The sequence below is a fragment of the Tachyglossus aculeatus genome, chromosome 12 (assembly GCF_015852505.1).
Source record: "Tachyglossus aculeatus isolate mTacAcu1 chromosome 12, mTacAcu1.pri, whole genome shotgun sequence".
In the NCBI taxonomy this organism is placed as follows: domain Eukaryota; kingdom Metazoa; phylum Chordata; class Mammalia; order Monotremata; family Tachyglossidae; genus Tachyglossus; species Tachyglossus aculeatus.
In genome coordinates, this window is record NC_052077.1 from 26,905,855 (window position 1) to 26,925,902 (window position 20,048).

Genomic DNA, 20,048 nt, shown 5'->3' on the forward strand with positions numbered 1-20,048 from the left:
TGAAATTCATGCCGCCCTTTCCCATTAACGCCAAGAGGGATTTAAAACAATCTTAGGGGCCGACTCAGACCAGCTGAAGCCAGCCAAAGACTGCACGCCAATCGAGTATCCGAAACCGGATGGGCGGATTAGTTTTGACCTTCTTTCGTCGGTGGCTCTAAGCGGCACCAATCACGAACATGACCAACCCGCACACTTGACTCTGAAGGATGACAGTGTCCCCGTGAATAAAAATTTAGAAATATATGATGGGCCCGAAGGACGATTCTGCCCCGCAGGTAAGCGATTTGATTGTCTTTCCGTTATAACCGTGGAATTAAGTGCTGTCTCAATGCATGGGGTAAAGGACAATCAGCTCGTTGTGCGCAGGGAAGGTGTCTGTTTACTGATATATTGTATTCTCCCCAGCTTTGCACACAGTAAGCGCTCTATAAGTACAGAATAAATGAACTCTGAAGGGCAAGTACATGTCACAGACTGACTGGAAATACTCTCCTAAAGCCCAGGCCTCTGCCTGGTTGTAAATAGAAATGGAGAGCGTCTGGTATCCAGCTGTCCCTTCTCAGTGTCCTGTGAAGTTGCTTATAAAGCTTAATGACTTAAGGTGGTTTTGAAGTTAGCGATCCCACATTTCTGATACCGTAATTTACATTTGGCAGAAAGAGGCCCATGGAGTCCGATCCAGGTCCCATCCCCTTTTGTGTGGATCCTTTTTTTAGGGATAATGCTTCCCTTCCTCAGATGGCCTGCCTTACTGTCTTTGAGCAACCCATTAGTTCAGCAGTGCTTGGCAAACATTTTCTACCTATCACGGGACCTGACACTAGCTTTATATCCCAGCATTTTACTTAACAGCTTCACATGCCCTCCAGTCTCATTTTTATCCTCCGGTATGAATGAGTTGCTCACCTGTGTCCTGAAACATTAGTTCATTTGTCTTTGGAGGAACACGCCTTCTGAAATGAAGGAAAGAGGTTATTCAATGCCCATTAAAAGCCAAAGCCTCAGTAACCCTTCATTTTTTTCATTTATTTTTTTGTCAGGAGTTTATGAGTTTGTTCCTGTGGAGAAGGGAGATGGATTTCGGTTACAGATAAATGCTCAGAACTGTGTCCACTGCAAAACATGTGATATAAAAGATCCGAGCCAGAATATTAATTGGGTGGTTCCTGAAGGTGGTGGAGGACCTGCTTATAATGGAATGTAAAGCTAAGTGAACTGATTTCAGTTGCAAATATGACAGGAACTTCTATAGTTTTATAGTAAGTGGACTGTTTTAAATTATTTTTAAAAAGTACCCAAGTATCCTGTATCAGCATTAATTGAAATGTTTATAAGGTAGCAAGCCCTGATTTGCAGTGAAACAGGGGGAAAATTATTTTCCTTCTTCATAAAAGTCCTGTGGATCATTGTTTCTATTCAGTAAAGAATTATGAGATCTCTGAGATCAGTTTCCCTTCTTCAAACTGCCTGCCAACAGGGTAAGTGCATCATTGTCTCCAAAAAATTGGGTTTATGGATTTTTAATGTGATTTAACCTTCTAGCTGTAGAATGGCCTTGAAACATTAAATTATTTTGAGTTTGCCAAACTGGTGTTGATGCTCCCTTTAGTCGGCGATCATAATTTTGCCCCAGTTGAACTTGTTCTTTTTACCACCAAACTCTAGCTCAAAAGTTTTTCAAACTGAAGATGGCAGGGGAGTTCTATGGTTGTTGCAGCAAAGATTATTAATATCCCTCACCGTCCACACTGGCACCTACTTCCCCTCTTCCATCTTTGCCACAGATTTGTGAAATGAGCAGTGTATAGAAATTCACTTTTTAAAAAAATTTAGCAAAGGAAGGCTCCCTGGAATTAAATACGTGAAGTATGGGGCTAGAGTGTAAACAACTATTTAAGAACAACTTCATATAAACCCAGGCAATCTGACTTGTGTATTATCGGGAACTTCTAGCTAGCAGTACGGAGCGAGACAAGTTTGCAAACTCAGGAAAGTAAAGAAGTTGCTCAGGTCAGGTTTCAACGCTTTTATTTAGGGTAATTGCTATCTGAATCTCCTACCAGTAAACAAGAAGGAACATGGTTTCAGTATTCACTGCGATCTGGAATGCCTCCATCCCACAGTCTTTAAATCTTCATAGTAGATGGGTTCACAATCAGTGCATTCTTTAAACAAAATTTCTTAAGCAAACATTTTGGCGTAAGCTGCTTTTTCTTTTTCCTTTTGCGCCTTAATCTTCTGTTTGACTCTCAGTGTCTCTGCCTGGATAGCTGTGGAGAAAAAAATGAATAACAGAATCAGCAAGGAGAACGCAAACGTTTCAGGTGCTCCCCTTTCTTTAGTGCTAAAGTCCAAATCTTTTCTCTCAGGCCCTAAAGCTCAGCTAGACAGAGAAATCAGCATTTGTCTTCCAGGCAGATGTCTGGCTGCCACTTGCCTAGGGGTAAAGAAACAAGAACTACTGCTGTTGCTTGCATATTATCAGTATTGATTGGCCATCCACTGTGTTCACAGTACTGTACTGAGCTTGAGGAATGGAAGTAAGACACTGCAATACTTCACCCTGATGAACACTACCACAGATAACAAGGACTAACCGTTCTGGGGATTAATACTGATAATCTCATTTCTACCATATTTAACCTTACCTTTGTCTTCAGGGGTTATATCTTGTGCCTTCTTAAGATCAGCCTTGAACCCGGGAGGGAAAGAAAAATCAAGTTAAATGTGTGCTGTGAAAATTTTTTCTAAAAAATTAGATTAAAAGAAAATACTACCAATGCCTGGTCATACTCCTTTATTCCCTGCCATCCTTGGGCCCGGCGATAAAGTGCTTTGGTGTTCGATGGGTCTATTGCTAAAGCCTAAAAAAAACAACCAAAACTTATTTAAAGGTTTAAGAAAAGTACTTGTCTCCTGTCATTTTCCCTTGATATCTAAACTACAGACATTAAGGATGTATCTGTATGGGGCACTAGCAATGTAAGATTTGTAAGCAATTTAAAGACCTAGAGATTACCTAACTCTTGCTTCCTAATTTAGTGTTCTAACTATTCATTTTTTTTTAAATCAAAGTGTAACAAGCTGACAAATTAAGTTCCTTCAAATTTAAATCGTGTTGTTGGACAAATACTACAAATCAGTTTTAGTAAACCTGTCAGCCTCAACAGGCTTTAAGTGGGCCTTTCTCTTTTTATGTATTTTCCTAATGACAGCACCTTCCCCCATTGGCTACCTTGACAGTTTAATCTTCACAATCCCATTTTAGGAAGGAGGGGGAAGAGTCAGTCAAATACAAATTTTATTCTTCCTGATTTGTCTGCAGGGTACTTACTGGATGCTGAATGATCTAAAAAAAATATACAAAACTTGTACGCTTTGTCTCCTGGGGTTAAAATTCTACTATTTCACGTTGTAATTTTTTTAAAGAGAAGTTTTTTTCTCACCGATGGGAGGAGACAAATGGGAATATCTTGATCTTCAAAGATCAGCCCCCAAATACACCTACCTCAATACAGCTTTCAATGGCTCCCTGCCAATTGGACATCTTCAGTTTACAAGCAGCAATATTTAGGATACAGCTTAGAGCTACTGGGTTCAGTTTTGATGTATCCTCAGCAGCAGCCTTTGAACATTCTACGTATCTGCTCAAAAATATGAACGGAATTTTATAATTAGTACGAAATCCAAAGTAGTTAAAACTCGAAGCCATATTTGGTCTCTAATTGGCTTTACTGGATAAGGAGTTCTGAAATTCTAGGTTTAAGAGCAAATTATGGCCTTTAATTAAAAAAAGATTTTCTTAACAGAGGCTGTAATATAATAAACACTTACCCCAAAAACATCAAGGAAGTTTAGACAACCTAATTCCCAACCAACTGCCAAATTGGGGTTAAGTGACTTTTTTTCCAAAAGTATTTCAAACAACCCTAATTCATGTTGTCATATACATTAAGACAAATTCCAAATAACACTATGTATTCATGCTTTTCACAAGTTATCATCAGTTGAGTAAAATTATTTCTAGAAGTGCACAAGCTAGCACAAGAAGGGAGGACTGGATTTAGGACTAGTAACCAGTATATAACTTTAGATTTAGAGAAAGAGCACAACCTAGGGTTAAAAGCCCCAGTCCGAGAGTCAGTGGACCTGATTTCCAGTCGCAGCTCTTCCACTTGCCTGCTGGGTGACCTTGGGCAAGTCCCTTAACTTCTCTGTGCCTCCATTTCCTTATCTGAAAAATGGGGATTCAATACCTGTTCTCCCTGTGAGCCCCATATGGGACCTGATTGTCTTCAAGACTGTAAGCTCACTGTGGGCAGGGAACCTGTCTACCAACTCTATTGTACTGTACCCTCCCGAGTGCTTAGACAGCACACAGCACACAGTAAGCACTCGAATTCCATTGATTGACTTAAAACTAACCAGAACCTTATGCAATTTTTAGAAATGATAACATCTTTCAGGTTGAGACCCAAAATTACGTGTTTGTGCTTCCACCGATGTTTATTTTTCCTCCAGAAAATTCCACAGGAAAAACCCAGGCACAAACAACCCTTCCTCCTACCACGTGTTATCTCCAAGATGACAAGCTGCAATGTCCTAAACCAGGGAGCAATGGAATGAGGGTTCTGAAAATCCCTCAAGTCACTGCGGATTGAAAAGGACACAAATACCCAAAATTAATCAATTGCATTTATAGAGCACTATACTAAGTGCCTGGGAGAGTACAACAGAGAGTAAGATCTGGATAGAGAAGAAGGCTACCATGGGTATTGTCATGTTGGAGATATTACTTCCTATTTCATAGCTGGGGAAGATCCAAGATAATCGTGTCAGAAATAGTCCCTGTCTCACACAGGCAGGGTTCACAACCCAAGTCAGAGAAGACTAGATTGAATCCTTTTAACGGATGAAGAAACTGAGAGCTCACCTCCTCCAGGAGGCCTTCCCAGACTGAGCCCCTTCCTTCCTCTCCCCCTCGTCCCCCTCTCCATCCCCCCATCTTACCTCCTTCCCTTCCCCATAGCACCTGTATATATGTTTGTACATATTTATTACTCTATTTTACTTGTACATATCTATCCTATTTATTTTATTTTGTTAGTATGTTTGGTTTTGTTCTCTGTCTCCCCCTTTTAGACTGTGAGCCCACTGTTGGGTAGGGACTGTCTCTATATGTTGCCAACTTGTACTTCCCAAGCGCTTAGTACGGTGCTCTGCACACAGTAAGCGCTCAATAAATACGATTGATGATGATGATGAAGCACAGAGAAGTTGGGGGTTTTTTTGTTTTGTTTTTTTAATGGTACCTGTTAAGCGCTTTCTATGTGCCGGGCACTGTTCTAAGTGCTGGGGTAGTTACAAGCTAGTCAGGTTGTCAGGAGAAGCAGTGTGGCTCAGTGGAAAGAGCGTGGGCTTTGGAGTCAGAGGTCAGGGGTTCAAATCCCGGCTCCACCAACTGTCAGCTGTGTGACTTTGGGCAAGTCACTTCACTTCTCTGGGCCTCAGTTCCCTCGTCTGTAAAATGGGGATTAAGACTGTGAGCCTCCCGTGGGACAACCTCATCACCTTGTAACCTCCCCAGCGCTTAGAACAGTGCTCTGCACATAGTAAGTGCTTAATAAATGCCATTATTATTATTATTATTACTGGATACAGTCCATGTCCCACATGGGGTTCACATTTTCTTTCAGATGAGGTAACTAAGGCAGGAAGAAGTGAAGCGACTTGCCCAAGGTCACACAGTAGGCAAGCAGCCAAGCGAGGATTCGAACCCAGATCCTCTGCCTGCCACGGCCATGCTTTTTCTACTAGGCTATGCTGCTAATGGGGCCCACAGTGACGCCAGCCTCAGGACTAAGTGGCACCCTCGGCTCTCGCAATCTGAAAGAAATCTATTCACAAACAGGCAGGTAAATTCACTTACCAATTTGTTTAACATAATAAAATGTAAACAATGTACTGGTTATCTTATCGGTGTTTATTGAACACTGGTGTGCAGAGAAATGTACTAAGTGCCTGGAGTTGGATGAAATCTTTCATTAAGAATTTACCAGAGAGCCCACGTAAAATACACAAGGAACAAAAAAATATAAATTTCTGCCGCATTAAGGGCATATATCAAGCTGGAACTCCTTTCCGTCGGCTCTCCAGCTTTCTTCATCTTACTTTTTAAATGGTATTTACTAAGTGCTTACTATGATAACGATGGCATTTATAAAGCCCTTATTCATTCATTCATTCAATCGAATTTATTGAGCGCTTACTGTGGGCAGAGCACTGTGTGTCGAGCATTGTTCTAGGGCAGAGCACTGTGTGCCAAGCATTGTTCTAAGCACTGGGGTATATACAAGTTAATCTGGTTGAACACCATCCCTGTCCCATGTGGGCCCACAATCTAAGTAGGAGGGAGAACAGGTACTGAATCCTCATTTTAGTTGGTAGAAGTTAAGTGACTTGCTCAAGGTCACTTGCTCAAGCAAGGTGACTTGCTCAAGGGCAAGCAGCGTGGCTCAGTGGAAAGAGCCCGGGCTTTGGAGTCAGAGGTCATGGGTTCGAATCCCGACTCTGCCACATGTCTGCTGGGTGACCTTGGGCAAGCCACTTAACTTCCCCGAGCCTCAGTTACCTCATCTGTAAAATGGGGATTAAGACTGTGAGCCCCACATGGGACAATTTGATCACCATGTATCCCCCCCAGCGCTTAGAACAGTGCTCTGCACATAGTAAGCGCTTAACAAATGCCATCAAAAAAAAAAAAAAAGGTCATACAGCAGGCAAACGGCAGAGCCTGCATTAGAACCAGGTCCTTCTGACGCCCAAGCCCATGCTCTGTTCACTAGCCACGCCGCTTCTGGCCGCTCTTCTTTCCACTAGGTCACGCAGCTTCCCAAAAAGTCTTACTGAGTCCGTCGTTCCCCGACTCTAACTGTACTCTCCGAAGCACTTAGTACAGTGCTCTACACCCAGTAGGCACTCAACAAATACCACTGACAACGATGATGATCCCGGTTCAATTCTCCTGTCGTTCACTCTTCACTCAAGCTGTTTCCCCAACCCAGAACATCCTCCCTCACTGCCCCTTCTGCAAAATCCAAAACACCACAGTGCTCTTATGCATATCTGTCATTCACTTTTATCCACAGTACTTCATGAATACACAGTTATTCAGCAGGCCTATCTGCACTATTTCTGGTTACATCATCGTCCTTCCTCCTGCTATATTTGTACATAATTTTTGTCCGTCTCCCCCTACTAGGTTGTAAACTCCATGAAGGCAGAAAACCTCTGTCTTGCTTGTGTTTTATTCTCCCGGGCACCAACAGAGTGTTTACACTCGGGAGACACACAAAACCATTGACTAACGTCCCATTTCAGCACCCTCAATATTTATATTCTTCAGTTAACAGCCAAAGAGGCTTATTCACACCTTCAAAAGCCCATACGCCACTTATAAATTCAAATTTAAACGAATACCATTTTACCCTTTAAAAGTAAATTTTTAAGTTGTTGAAGCTGTGAACTTGCATTACCTTAAAACTTTTGAATATTTTTTAATCGCTAACTCCCAGTTCTGGGACTTGAAGAATGTGTTTCCAATATTCTTTAAGTCTTCGGCTACAGTCAGAATTTTGTCTACCTATAACAGAGAGGAGATAAAAATTTTGGATTCTTGATTTAAGTACTAAATGAAAATTAATGCTTAATGAGATTTATCATAACAGTCAGAGGTTATTAGATTTAATTTACAGTTTGGATAGTTTTGCAATGTCTTCCCAGATTCCTGGTTGTTTTAAAATGATCATTATTCCAAAATCTAAAAATACCTGGGTCTAAGATCATTGCTGGAAAAACACCAGACTCTTAAACATCAGGATGTCTACTAAATGGCTTAATGGGAGGTGGGAATTTGGAGCCCGTTTTGGCTTTTAGATCGAAGGTTATTTAAAAGTCAACTCTTACAACATTTCCCTTCAAATCATCTGAGAACAACTCTAGTGTAACATTTTAATAACTAAATCAGTCAGATTATCCTGGGGATTTAAAAGTACTGAAATCATACCCATCACTGGAAAGCTGAAACCAATAATGGAATAAATGAGTGAAGAATTGTTGTTCAATAGAATTCATCAGATCTAGCAAAGTATTTAAATATAGATGGGAGGGATTGCTATGAAACAACCTTAAAGAATCACCCAACTTTCTCTAATTCATTAGGAATGAATTAAATACAAGAATCCCAAGCAAAAATCACACATCTTTTGTAAAGTATTAGTAAAAATATTGAACCTGCTCATGTAAAAGTACTCACATCTTTTAAGTTAATATCTGAATCTTCAGGGAAGTCTGGATAAGCATCCCCTGAGCCATCCTTTGGGGAAATTCCCCAGTCATCCCCTTCTTTCAACTCTCCACATTCTGCAATCACGCACAACTGTAAAAAAAAATAACACCGTTGTCAAAACTGTCGGGCCACGGTTGGAAAAAGGTGCATTGCCATGGCCATAAAAGTTGCTTCTCAAACCACGGCGTTAAGGAAGCACTTATTTTATGTCATGGTTTGCCTTTAGTGCCTGTTACAACATCAACAAGAACCCATGCCCACATCTCAGTGAGCACAGCTCTGAGAATCAAGAAACTGTCTTATTTGTGTCTCGGTTCCCTCTTCTGTTAAATGTGGACAAAATACCTGTTCTCCCTACCTCTACCTTAGACTCTGAGCCCTATGTGGGACAGGGATTGTGTCTGACCTATTTAAGGGTTTAAGAAAAGTACTTGTCTCCTGTCACTTTCCCTTGAAGTCTAAACTAATCTCGTACCTACTTTGTCGCTTGGCACATAGTAACTAATAAATACCATCATTATTAAAAGAATGATTTTTTTTTCGTTCTTGTCTACCAAGAGATCCAACTGTATCTAGCAGACAGCTGCTCAGAGCAAGTATTAAAGTGGTTAATTTTTAAATTGGGTATTCCCAGTGCTTACCATCGCCTAGCTCATATTATTCTTCTGACATCCCTGTGAGGTAAGAAAGGCATATATTAATTAGCCCACAAGGAAAGAGAAATAATGAGCGACTTGTGCAAAGTCCCAGAGCAAGACCGAGGCAGAGGGGACATCTGAAAGTTAATGGAAAGAATTTAGTTTCATATTTCACGTCTCTCTAGACTGTAAGCTCATTGTGGGCAGGGAACATACCTCCCAACTGTGCTGATGCTGTACTATCCCAAGCGCTTAGTACTAGTGCTCTGCACACAGTAAGCACTAATATACAACTGTTTTACATTCTGTTTTTCACCAGGAAGACTTTTCCCACATAATTCCCCCGAAAAAGTTGCCGACTCCAACATTAGTATTCCCTATATGCAATCATTCTATTTAATTAATATTTATTCTAACACAACCTCGTTTGCTTTCATTACTTTGGCCCTCATTTCAGCATATCAACATTAGCATTCCCTACATGCGATCATTCTATTTAATTAATATTTATTCTACCACAACCTCATTTGCTTTCAAATTCTCATTTTAGAATAATCAGTCGAAAAGGCAAAGAGCGTCTAAGCTCTGAGAAAGACAGCACTGGAGAATATATCGCAAAAACGTTCAAGTGACAAAAGATATGCCCTTCAGCCAAAATTAGATGCTTAAAAGTAACACAGAATTATTGCCAACACAAAAGGCAAGGAAAGCATATTGTAGCTGAGTCAGCTCACATGAACGACTTTTCTTTGTCAGATGAAGCAACTCAGTGACCTTTCCTCAGAGTCCTTTCACTATGGAATATCCGCTTGCTTATGCAGCCTAGAAAGTGCTAATTCTACTTGCCAGTGAAATAGGACATTTTTAATTTTATGACCCGTTCTCTTCCGGCATATGGTATTACTGGTTTGATGGGTAGGATTGCTTTTTATTTTAACTCTATGGTAAACTTCCAATCATTCAAAAATAGGTGTCAAGTTCAGGGTTCCTCTCTTCCTACTCTGACTGCCTGCGTTTTGGCCACCACGTTGTTCTGTAGGACCTGGACTAGAAGATGAGGCCAAAACAAAGAGAAAGGAAATGTAAATCACTTTTGAGATTTGGTGAAAATGGTTAAAAATGGTTTTAGGGACAAGGGGATAGCGATCTGGGAAAGGTACAGGAAAGAAAATTTAATGTATAAAATTCAGTAAGACGTGCTATCCTTATGCCTTACCATAGCTTTGACTGTATGCTAAGCTTGCTGTGGGCAGGGAATGTATCTGTTACATTGTTGTGTTGAACTCTTCCGAACACTTAGTATAGTGCTCTGCACACACGGTAGTGGTCTATAAGAACAACTGATTGATTATAGATAAGGTTGTTTGCTGCTTTTCTCTTTTTCTAAATTTACTTGTGGGGAGCAGTGGCCTCCACTTGCTGAAACACTGCACCTCATAAAAGGAACTTTCCCTTGCATGTCATTCAATCCAATGAGCTTACTGTACCAGCAGTAAATCCATGGCATATTTTTAAAATATATTTCATGATATTTTCCTTCCCTTTTTTATCTGAAATATAACGGACACATAAAATTGAAAACAAGTGCTGGTTTTCCGGTTCATTTGTTTTGGGGTTTTTTTGTTTGTTTTCTAAATCACCTTAAGCAGTCAATGCAGAAACGCCAAGGCACCGGGGACCTGGGGAAAATCCCTCATTTTAACAGAGAAGAAATCCAGTCCCTCTCCCATCCACTCCCTCACCGAGCAGATGATTTTCCCTTGAACTCTTCTCACACTCACCTGTTCGGGATTTTCACCTTTAACTTCAACATTTTCCAGAATTTTCGCCACTCCCATTCCTTTCATCACTTGGCCGAACACCACGTGCTTCTCGTCCAGATGAGGAGTTGGCACGGTGGTGATGAAGAACTGGGAACCGTTGGTGTCCCGGCCGGCATTTGCCATGCTCAGCAAGCCCTCCTGGTCGTGCTGCCGGGGAAATCCCATTTGAGAGTGTCATTGCCCTGTGCCCTGCTCAGGAGGCCACAGGACCCACCCAGCTGTACCAGAAGACTGGAAGAAATTGTGCCCCTATGAATTCCATTTAGCTCAAAAACTCTTACACTACTGTTCAGACTATGACATCGCTCAGAGAGCACAGTTACCATTTAAAACGATGTTTTCAATCTGGGAGACAGCGGACAAACCTGTGCAATAGGGTCAAACCTTGGAGCGTTTTTACTGCCTTTCTGAATAGCAGATTTTTTTTAAAAAACAAAAGCTCCTACTCTCTCCTGAAGACCTGCAGTGAGGCAGAAGCCCATTGCAACTGAGGCCTGCCTATCCTGAACGGGACATAAACTTGAATCTTCTTTCCCATCAACATAACGGCAGCTCTGAATGCCTAGTACAGTATCGGACACCTTGTGAGGGCTCAATAGCTGTTGACTAAAACGCTAGTCCCGCTTGACATTTTCATCTACTTTACCTTATAATGAAAGTTTTCATCTTCAAATTTTTCTCCATAAATACTCTCTCCACCTGTCCCATTCTGATTTGAGAAGTCTCCACCCTGAATCATGAATTTCTTGATAACTATAAAGGAAGAAATGGCATTTAGAGGTGGAATTAGACAACATCTTAACTTCCCATGGTCCCCCGTTGGCAGTTCAAATTCATCACCGATAGGCCTGAATCTCCCAAAGCCTAAGATACCCATGTCGGGCTAAATGCCCTTAGAAAAACGTGCCGGCCACTTTACTACTGGGAATGCAACACATCTGCCTTGCACATAGTAAGTGCTAAGAAATACAATTATTACTACTACTGGCCTTGGAAGATCTGGATCAAAGCCACCGAGTGATAACAGTTGAAGCCATTCTACTGCTGTAGCCATAATTCCACAGTGCTCAGGCAAGGACTTACTCTTGAACCCAATGGATAAAGCTTTCCCCTTCTCCATCCACGCCTAGTCCTGAGTGGAGGAAAAATGTCAATAGGGCAGGAGTCTTTTCCCAGTTACACAAAGCAAGAGGAGATTCTATTAATCTTGCGTCAAATCTTTCTCTCTGGCACCGAGTCAATTAGCCACTGCCAAAGTTACTCCCTGGAAGTTAGATGCTTTGATTCGTTCAGGAAAATAAAGTGCCATTTGCAGAGCTGCAGCCCTAATAGCCAAAGTGATCTCATATTGGCCTGAAAAAACCAATGTGCATCCCTGAGGCCAATGTGATGGGGATTCATTTAAGCCCTGGGATCAGTGAGCCCTTTCAAAGCAAGGCTACAACGCTAACTGATCCCCGACGAAGATGGAGGCGGTCGATACTTACTTCGATGAAATGGGCATCCTTTGAAATGGAGAGGTTTCCCAGTTGTGGGCCCAATGCCTTTTTCTCCTGTACACAAAGCGCGGAAATTTTCTGCTGTTTTGGGCACGATATCTGCAAATAGTTCGAAGACAATCCGACCAACTGAAAGGCGAAAGACAGAGGACATAATTCAGAATGTGAAATCAGTAAGAGAAAACTCTAACCCCACTCCTCCCAACATTCTCACCTCAATTCAACAACACGACTACCCGCCCTTCCCAGAAATCCGCAACCTCGCTGTCGTCCTTGACTCTTCGCTGTCATTAAACTCTGAATTTCCATCTACTTGTCAAATGCTGCGAGTCCTTTCTGAATGACATGTCCTGAAGCGGCCCCTTCCTCTCCATCCCACTGCCATTCCTTGGTACCAGCTCTGGTCACAGCACTATCGCAGTCAGGTATTGCCTCAGTCTCCTCTCTGGCCAACGCCAACTTACCTCCATCCTCTCCCGGCTCCAAATCCATCCTATTGTACTGCTGCAGGGAACATCTTGTTGAAACATGGCTCAGCTCCCATCTCTCCTCTTCCTGTGTCTCTCCTCAAAGGCTCCCCAAAATTGGTTTCAAGTCTCTCCACCATCTGTTCTGGCCCAGTATTCCCCAATTTACTTCTTTGTTTCTCCAAGGCCAGCTTTCTACCTGTACCTCACCCAAGTCTCCCACGTCCATCCCTCTGCTCAAGGTCCCCACAGATCAAAGCTCTCCCGCCATCGCACCTCCGCTAAAAAGCCTTCCGCAATTACTTTTCCAGGACCCATATTAGTGCAAACCCATCAGTCAACTCTAGCACTTACACACTTATTTATGCCCATCTGTAACATTCATGTAAGAAAGCTTATTCAATTGTACATTCGATTATTTATTTTGACTACTCCAGGTGCAAGTATCTTTATGTCCATCTCTCCCAGGAGGCCATACTCAATCCATCGTATTTATTGAGCGCTTACTGTGTGCAGAGCACTGTACTAAGCGCTTGGGAAGCACAAGCTGGCAACATATAGAGACAGCCCTACCCAACAGTGGGCTCACAGTCTAGAAGGGGGAGACAGAGAACAAAACCAAACATACTAACAAAATAAAATAAATAGGATAGGTACAAGTAAAATAGAGTAAAAAATACTCTTCCCTAGTGGTAATTTTCTTGTTGGTAGGGAATGTGTCACCTGTTTATTATTAAACAGGTGCCTAGTTTAGTGCACTGTACCAAGTGGGCACCCAGTAAATAAATATAACAACCACTACTAGTACTATTACTACTTTAGGATGTAGGCTGCTGAAGGGCAGAGGCTACGTTTTGTGGGCATTCGGAACCCATTAGTGCAGGCCAACAATGCTTTTAAAAATCAACATTATTTAATGCAGCTTCTTTTTCAATCGGATTGCCCTAGACCAAGGTTGCAATCACACTCCTCAGAACACTAACGTAAGCTTCATCTTTCTGCATATAATTAAGATGAAGCTAGTTGGGGGCATTATAATAAAGCACCGAAGGCTGGCACTCAGTGACTCCCCTACATACACGGCAGAGTTGTATCGTCCGTCAAAAATGGGACAAAAGCCGCCCAAGCAGGTTTTTATAGCAAGTTAAGAGGCTTCTGCTAAAACGCAGCAGATGTGACTCCAGGGACAGCAGTGAGTTCTAAGGAGTGGACGAACAAGATTCCCCCTTCAACCAGTTTGCCCTTTTAGACTGGAATTCTGACCTGCTTAGCCTGGAACTGGCGAAGAATCTGGAATATATAAATTAAGGGAACGCTCTTGATCACAGCCAGGTACGTGTCCCACGTAAGATAATGAAAACTAGAAGTACTGTGATTCTTCTACATTGGGCCAGGGATTGTTGATTGAATGAATCAACTAATTGCCACTCTTCATTGCTGTATTGTACTTTCCTAAGCACTTAGTACAGTGCTCTGCACAAAGTAGGACTCTACACACAGAGAGTGCTTAATAAATACGACTGAATGAATGAATGAACTGACTCAGGGTCTCAGCTCTGCCACTGAGAGAGAATGAATTTGTTAAGAGCTTTTATGTGCCAAGCACTGCACTAAGCACTGGGGTGGATGCAAGCTACTCAAGTTGGCCCCAATCTATGTCCCATATGGGGCTCCCAGTTTCGATCCCCATTTTAGGGATGAGGTAACTGGAGCACGGAGGAGTAAAGTGACTCGCCCAAGGTCACCCAGCAGACAGGTGGCGGAGTTGGGATTAGAACCCAGGTCCTTCTGACTCCCAGGCCCGAGGCTCTAAGTCACTAGGTCACGTGCCTTCTCTGTGCCTCAGTCTCCTCAACGGTAAAATGGGGGCTGAGTATCTCCCACCCCACCCCTACCCTGGCCTGGGGACCACGTGGAGCAGGGCCTGGGCCCAATTCATTCATTCATTCGCATTTACTGAGCGCTTACTGTCTGCAGAACACTGTACTAAGCGCTTTGGAAGTACAAATCGTCAACATTCATTCATTCAATCGTGTTTATTGAGTGCTTGCTGTGAGAAGGGCACTGTACTAAGCGCTTGGGAAGTACAAATCGGCAACAGATAGAGACGGCCCCTACCCGACAACGGGCTCACAGTCTAGAAGGGGGAGACAGACGACAAAACAAGTAGACAGGTGTCAATACCGTCAGAATAAATAGAATTACAGCTGTATACACGTCATTAATCAGAGTACTAATATGTACAAATAAAATACAGTAATAAATATGCCCAATCTGTCTGTGCCTCAGTAACCTCATCTGGAAAATGGAGATGAAGACTGTGAGCCCCATGTGGGACAACCTGATCACCTTGTATCTCTCCCGGCGATTAGAACAGTGCTTGGCACATTGTAATAATAATACTAATAATGGCATTTATTAAGCGCTTACTGTGTGCCAAGCGCTGTTCTCAACGCTGGGGAGGTTACAAGGTGATCAGGTTGTCCCACAGGGGGCTCACCAGTCTTCATCCCCATTTTCCAGATGAGGGAACTGAGGCCCGGAGAAGAGAAGCAGCGTGGCTCAGTGGAAAGAGCACGGGCTTTGGAGTCAGAGGACATGGGTTCAAATCCCGGCTCCGTCAGTTGTCAGCTGTGTGACTTTGGGCAAGTCACTTAACTTCTCTGTGCCTCAGTTACCTCATCTGTAAAATGGGAATGAAGACTGTGAACCCCCCATGGGACAACCTGATCACCTTGTAACCCCCTCAGCGCATAGAACAGTGCTTTGCACATAGTAAGTGCTTAATAAATGCCATTATTATTATTATTACTATTATGTGATTTGCCCAAAGTCACACAGCTGATAATTGGCGGACGCTGGATTTGAACCCATGATCACATCATGGTCATGGTTTGTTTGTAAGCGCTTAACGAACACCAAAATTATCACCCAGACTGTGGGCCCGGTGTTGGGGAGGGACCTGTATATATGTTTGTACATATTTATTACTCTATTTATTTATTTATTTTACTTGTACATATCTATTCTATTTATTTTATTTTGTTAGTATGTTTGGTTTTGTTCTCTGTCTCCCCCTTCTAGACTGTGAGCCCGCTGTTCGGTAGGGACTGGCTCTATATGTTGCCAACTTGGACTTCCCAAGCGCTTAGTACAGTGCTCTGCACACAATAAGCGCTCAATAAATACGATTGATTGATTGATTGACCTAGCACGCGGCTACCTCCGAGAAGTCCCTTCGCTTCTCTGGGCCTCTGTTCCCTCATCTGTACAATGGGGATCAAGTCTGTGAGCCCCACGTGGGACAACCCGATTACCCTGTGCTTCCCCCAGCACTTCCAACACAGTGCTTATTACTCTATTTATTTATTTTATTACTCTATTTGTACCTATTTATTCGGTATTTATTTTCTTTTGTTAATACGTTTTGTTCTCTGTCTCCCCCTTCTAGACTGTGAGCCCGCTGTTGGGTAGGGACCGGCTCCATACGTTGCCAACTTGGACTTCCCAAGCGCTTAGTCCAGTGCTCTGCACACAGTAAGCGCCCAATAAAAACGACTGATTGATTGATTGATTGACCTAGCACACGGCTAACCTCCGAGAAGTCACTTCGCTTCTCTGGGCCTCAGCTCCCTCATCTGAGAGAAGCAGCATGGCTCAGTGGAAAGAGCCCGGGCTTTGGAGTCATGGGCCATGGGTTCGAATCCCGGCTCTGCCAATTGTCAGCTGTGTGACTTTGGGCAAGTCACTTCACTTCTCTGGGCCTCAGTTACCTCATCTGTAAAATGGGGATTAAGACTGTGAGCCCCCCCCCCCCCCCCCGGGGGACAATCTGATCTCCTTGCAACCTCCCCAGCGCTTAGAACGGTGCTTTGCACATAGTAAGCGCTTAATAAATGCCATTATCAGTATTATTATTATTATCTGTACAATGTGATCAAGTCTGTGAGCCCCACATGGGCTCACCCGATTACCTTGTATTTCCCCCTGCGCTTCGAACGCAGTGCTTATTACTCTATTTATTTTATTACTCTATTTGTCCATATTTATTCTGTATTTATTTTCTTTTGTTAATATGTTTTGTTGTCTGTCTCCCCCTTCTAGACTGTGAGCCCGCTGTTGGGTAGGGACTGGCTCTATACGTTGCCAACTGGGACTTCCCAAGCGCTTAGTCCAGTGCTCTGCACACAATAAGCGCTCGATAAATACGATTGATTGATTGATTTTATTACTCTATTTGTCCATATTTATTCTGTATTTATTTTCTTTTGTTAATATGTTTTGTTGCCTGTCTCCCCCTTCTAGACTGTGAGCCCGCTGTTGGGTAGGGACCGTCTCTATATGTTGCCAACTTGTACTTCCCAAGCGCTTAGTACAGCGCTCTGCACACAGTAAGCGCTCAATAAATACGATTGATTGATTGACCGACCTAGCACGCGGCTACCTCCGAGATGTCACTTCGCTTCTCCGGGCCTCAGTTCCCTCATCTGTACAATGGGGATCAAGTCTGTGAGCCCCACGTGGGACAACCCGATCACCTTGTATCTCCCCCAGCGCTTCGAACACAGTGCTTATTACTCTATTTATTTATTTTATTACTCTATTTGTACTACTCTATTTATTTTATTACTCTGTCCATATTTATTCTGTATTTATTTTCTTTCGTTAATATGTTTTGTTGTCTGTCTCCCCCTTATAGACCGTGAGCCCGCCATTGGGTAGGGACCGGCTCTATACGTTGCCAGCTTGGACTTCCCAAGCGCTTAGTCCAGCGCTCTGCATCATCATCATCATCAATCGTATTTATTGAGCGCTTACTATGTGCAGAGCACCGTACTAAGCGCTTGGGAAGTACAAATTGGCAACGTCTAGAGACAGTCCCTACCCAACAGTGGGCTCACAGTCTAAAAGGGGGAGACAGAGAACAAAACCAAACATACTAACAAAATAAAATAAATAGGATAGATATGTACAAGTAAAATAAATAGAGTAATCATCATCATCATCAATCGTATTTATTGAGCGCTTACTATGTGCAGAGCACTGTACTAAGCGCTTGGGAAGTACAAATTGGCAACGTATAGAGACAGTCCCTACCCAACAGTGGGCTCACAGTCTAAAAGGGGGAGACAGAGAACAAAACCAAACCTACTAACAAAATAAAATAAATAGGATAGATATGTACAAGTAAAATAAATAGAGTAATCATCATCATCATCAATCGTATTTATTGAGCGCTTACTATGTGCAGAGCACCGTACTAAGCGCTTGGGAAGTACAAATTGGCAACATACAGAGACAGTCCCTACCCAACAGTGGGCTCACAGTCTGAAAGGGGGAGACAGAGAACAAAACCAAACATACTAACAAAATAAAATAAATAGGATAGATGTGTACAAGTAAAATAAATAAATAAATAAATAGAGTAATAAATATGTACAACCATATATACAGGTGCTGTGGGGAAGGGAAGGAGGTAAGCCGGGGGGATGGAGAGAGGGACGAGGGGGAGAGGACTCTGCACACAGGAGGCGCTCAGTAAATACGATGGGATGGATCATCATCATCATCAATCGTATTTATTGAGCGCTTACTGTGTGCAGAGCACTGTACTAAGCGCTTGGGAAGTACAAATTGGCAACGTATAGAGACAGTCCCTACCCAACAGTGGGCTCACAGTCTAAAAGGGGGAGACGGAGAGCAAAACCAAACAGACTAACAAAATAAAATAAATAGGATAGATGTGTACAAGTAAAATAAATAGAGTAATAAATATGTACAAGCATATATACAGGTGCTGTGGGGAAGGGAGGGAGGTAAGATGGGGGGCTGGCTGGCTGGCTGGCTGGCTGGCTGGCTGATGGTGCTGAGGGGCCCCCACCACGACCAGGGCGGGGGGAACAAGGCAGAAATTGCCAGAATGTTTCCTCAGGCCGCGGCTCCCAGCCCCGCGGCACCGGCGCCGCCGTCGGGGGTCCGCGCTCCGGCCCCCACAGGCGGGCCCCACGGCCGGTTCCCGCCGGTCCCCGCCGGTCCCCGCCGGTCCCCGCCGGTTCCCGCCGGTTCGGGGCTCACCTCGCTCCCCGCCGACGTCCACATCGAAGAAAACCCGGGGGTTGCTGGGGTTGGAGGGCTTGGCCCGAGGGGACGGCTGCGACATGGCGGCGGCCGGCGGACGAGGCCGGAGCGGGCGGAGCGACACCGCCGACGGCCCTCGGCGCAGGCCACGCCCCCGAGCCCCCAGGCCACGCCCCCAAACGCCTCGGCCCCGCCCCGATCCCCCTAGGCCACGCCCCCAGCCTCTGGGAAAGCCGCCTGGCTCTGTGGAAAGAGCGCGGGCTTGGGAGTCAATCAGTCAATCAATCAATCGTATTTATTGAGCGCTTACTATGTGCAGAGCACTGCACTAAGCGCTTGGGAAGTACAAATGGGCAACGTATAGAGACGGTCCCTACCCAACAGTGGGCTCACAGTCTAAAAGGGGGAGACAGAGAACAAAACCAAACATACTAACAAAATAAAATAAGTAGAATAGATATGCACTAGTAAAATAAATAAATAAATAAATAGAGTAATAAATATGTACAAACATATATACATATATACAGGTGCTGTGGGGAAGGGAAGGAGGTAAGATGGGGGGCATGGAGAGGGGGAGAGGAAGGAAGGGGCTCAGTCTCCTTCTGCAGCCCAGCCCGCACCCTCCACTCCTCTGCCGCTAATCTCCTCACCGTACCTCGTTCTCGCCTGTCCCGCCGTCGACCCCCGGCCCACGTCATTCCCGGGGCCTGGAATGCCCTCCCTCGGCCCATCCGCCAAGCTAGCTCTCTTCCTCCCTTCAAGGTCCTACTGAGAGCTCACCTCCTCCAGGAGGCCTTCCCAGACTGAGCCCCTTCCTTCCTCTCCCCCTCGTCCCCCTCTCCATCCCCCCATCTTACCTCCTTCCCTTCCCCACAGCACCTGTATATATGTATATATGTTTGTACATATTTATTACTCTATTTATTCATTTATTTATTTTACTTGTACATATCTATTCCATTTATTTTATTTTGTTAGTATGTTTGGTTTTGTTCTCTGTCTCCCCCTTCTAGACTGGGAGTCCACTGTTGGGTAGGGACCATCTCCATATGTTGCCAACTTGGACTTCCCAAGCGCTTAGTACAGCGCTCTGCACACAGTACGCGCTCAATAAATGCGACTGATTGATTGATAAAAGGGTTTCGAATCCCGCTCCGCCACTTGTCAGCTGTGTGACCTTGGGCAAGCCA

The 20,048-nt window shown here is 43.7% G+C and overlaps 2 protein-coding genes across 2 annotated transcripts in view; one reads left to right on the top strand and one right to left on the bottom strand.

Moving 5' to 3' along the window:
• ETFDH (electron transfer flavoprotein dehydrogenase) overlaps nt 1-1,590 on the top strand; it is a 33,746-nt gene extending 32,156 nt beyond the window's left edge. The window contains exons 12-13 of the mRNA XM_038755280.1: nt 57-278; nt 1,044-1,590. Of these exons, the coding sequence (XP_038611208.1) occupies nt 57-278; nt 1,044-1,207 (386 nt within the window). The 3' untranslated portion in view covers nt 1,208-1,590. The remainder of the gene's footprint in view (nt 1-56; nt 279-1,043) is intronic.
• A 424-nt stretch (nt 1,591-2,014) lies between these two features.
• PPID (peptidylprolyl isomerase D) lies at nt 2,015-18,972 on the bottom strand. Its single transcript, XM_038755103.1, has 10 exons — nt 18,853-18,972; nt 12,299-12,439; nt 11,458-11,564; nt 10,770-10,958; nt 8,318-8,440; nt 7,539-7,645; nt 3,512-3,647; nt 2,781-2,867; nt 2,652-2,694; nt 2,015-2,273 (listed from the first exon to the last, which is right to left on the bottom strand). Exons 1-10 carry the CDS (start codon nt 18,935-18,937, stop codon nt 2,185-2,187), a joined length of 1,107 nt encoding a protein of 368 aa, XP_038611031.1. The 5' UTR covers nt 18,938-18,972; the 3' UTR covers nt 2,015-2,184.
• Nucleotides 18,973-20,048: the final 1,076 nt, after the last annotated feature.

Coding starts and splice junctions, on each gene's coding strand:
- PPID (XM_038755103.1), bottom strand. CDS start 18,937: ATGTCGCAGCCGTCCCCTCGGGCCAAGCCCTCCAACCCCAGCAACCCC. Junction 7,646..8,317: donor CAGATATTAACTTAAAAGAT/GTGAGTACTTTT, acceptor TCTCTGTTATAG/GTAGACAAAATTCTGACTGT. Junction 2,868..3,511: donor CCATTGAAAGCTGTATTGAG/GTAGGTGTATTT, acceptor TGTTTTTTTTAG/GCTTTAGCAATAGACCCATC.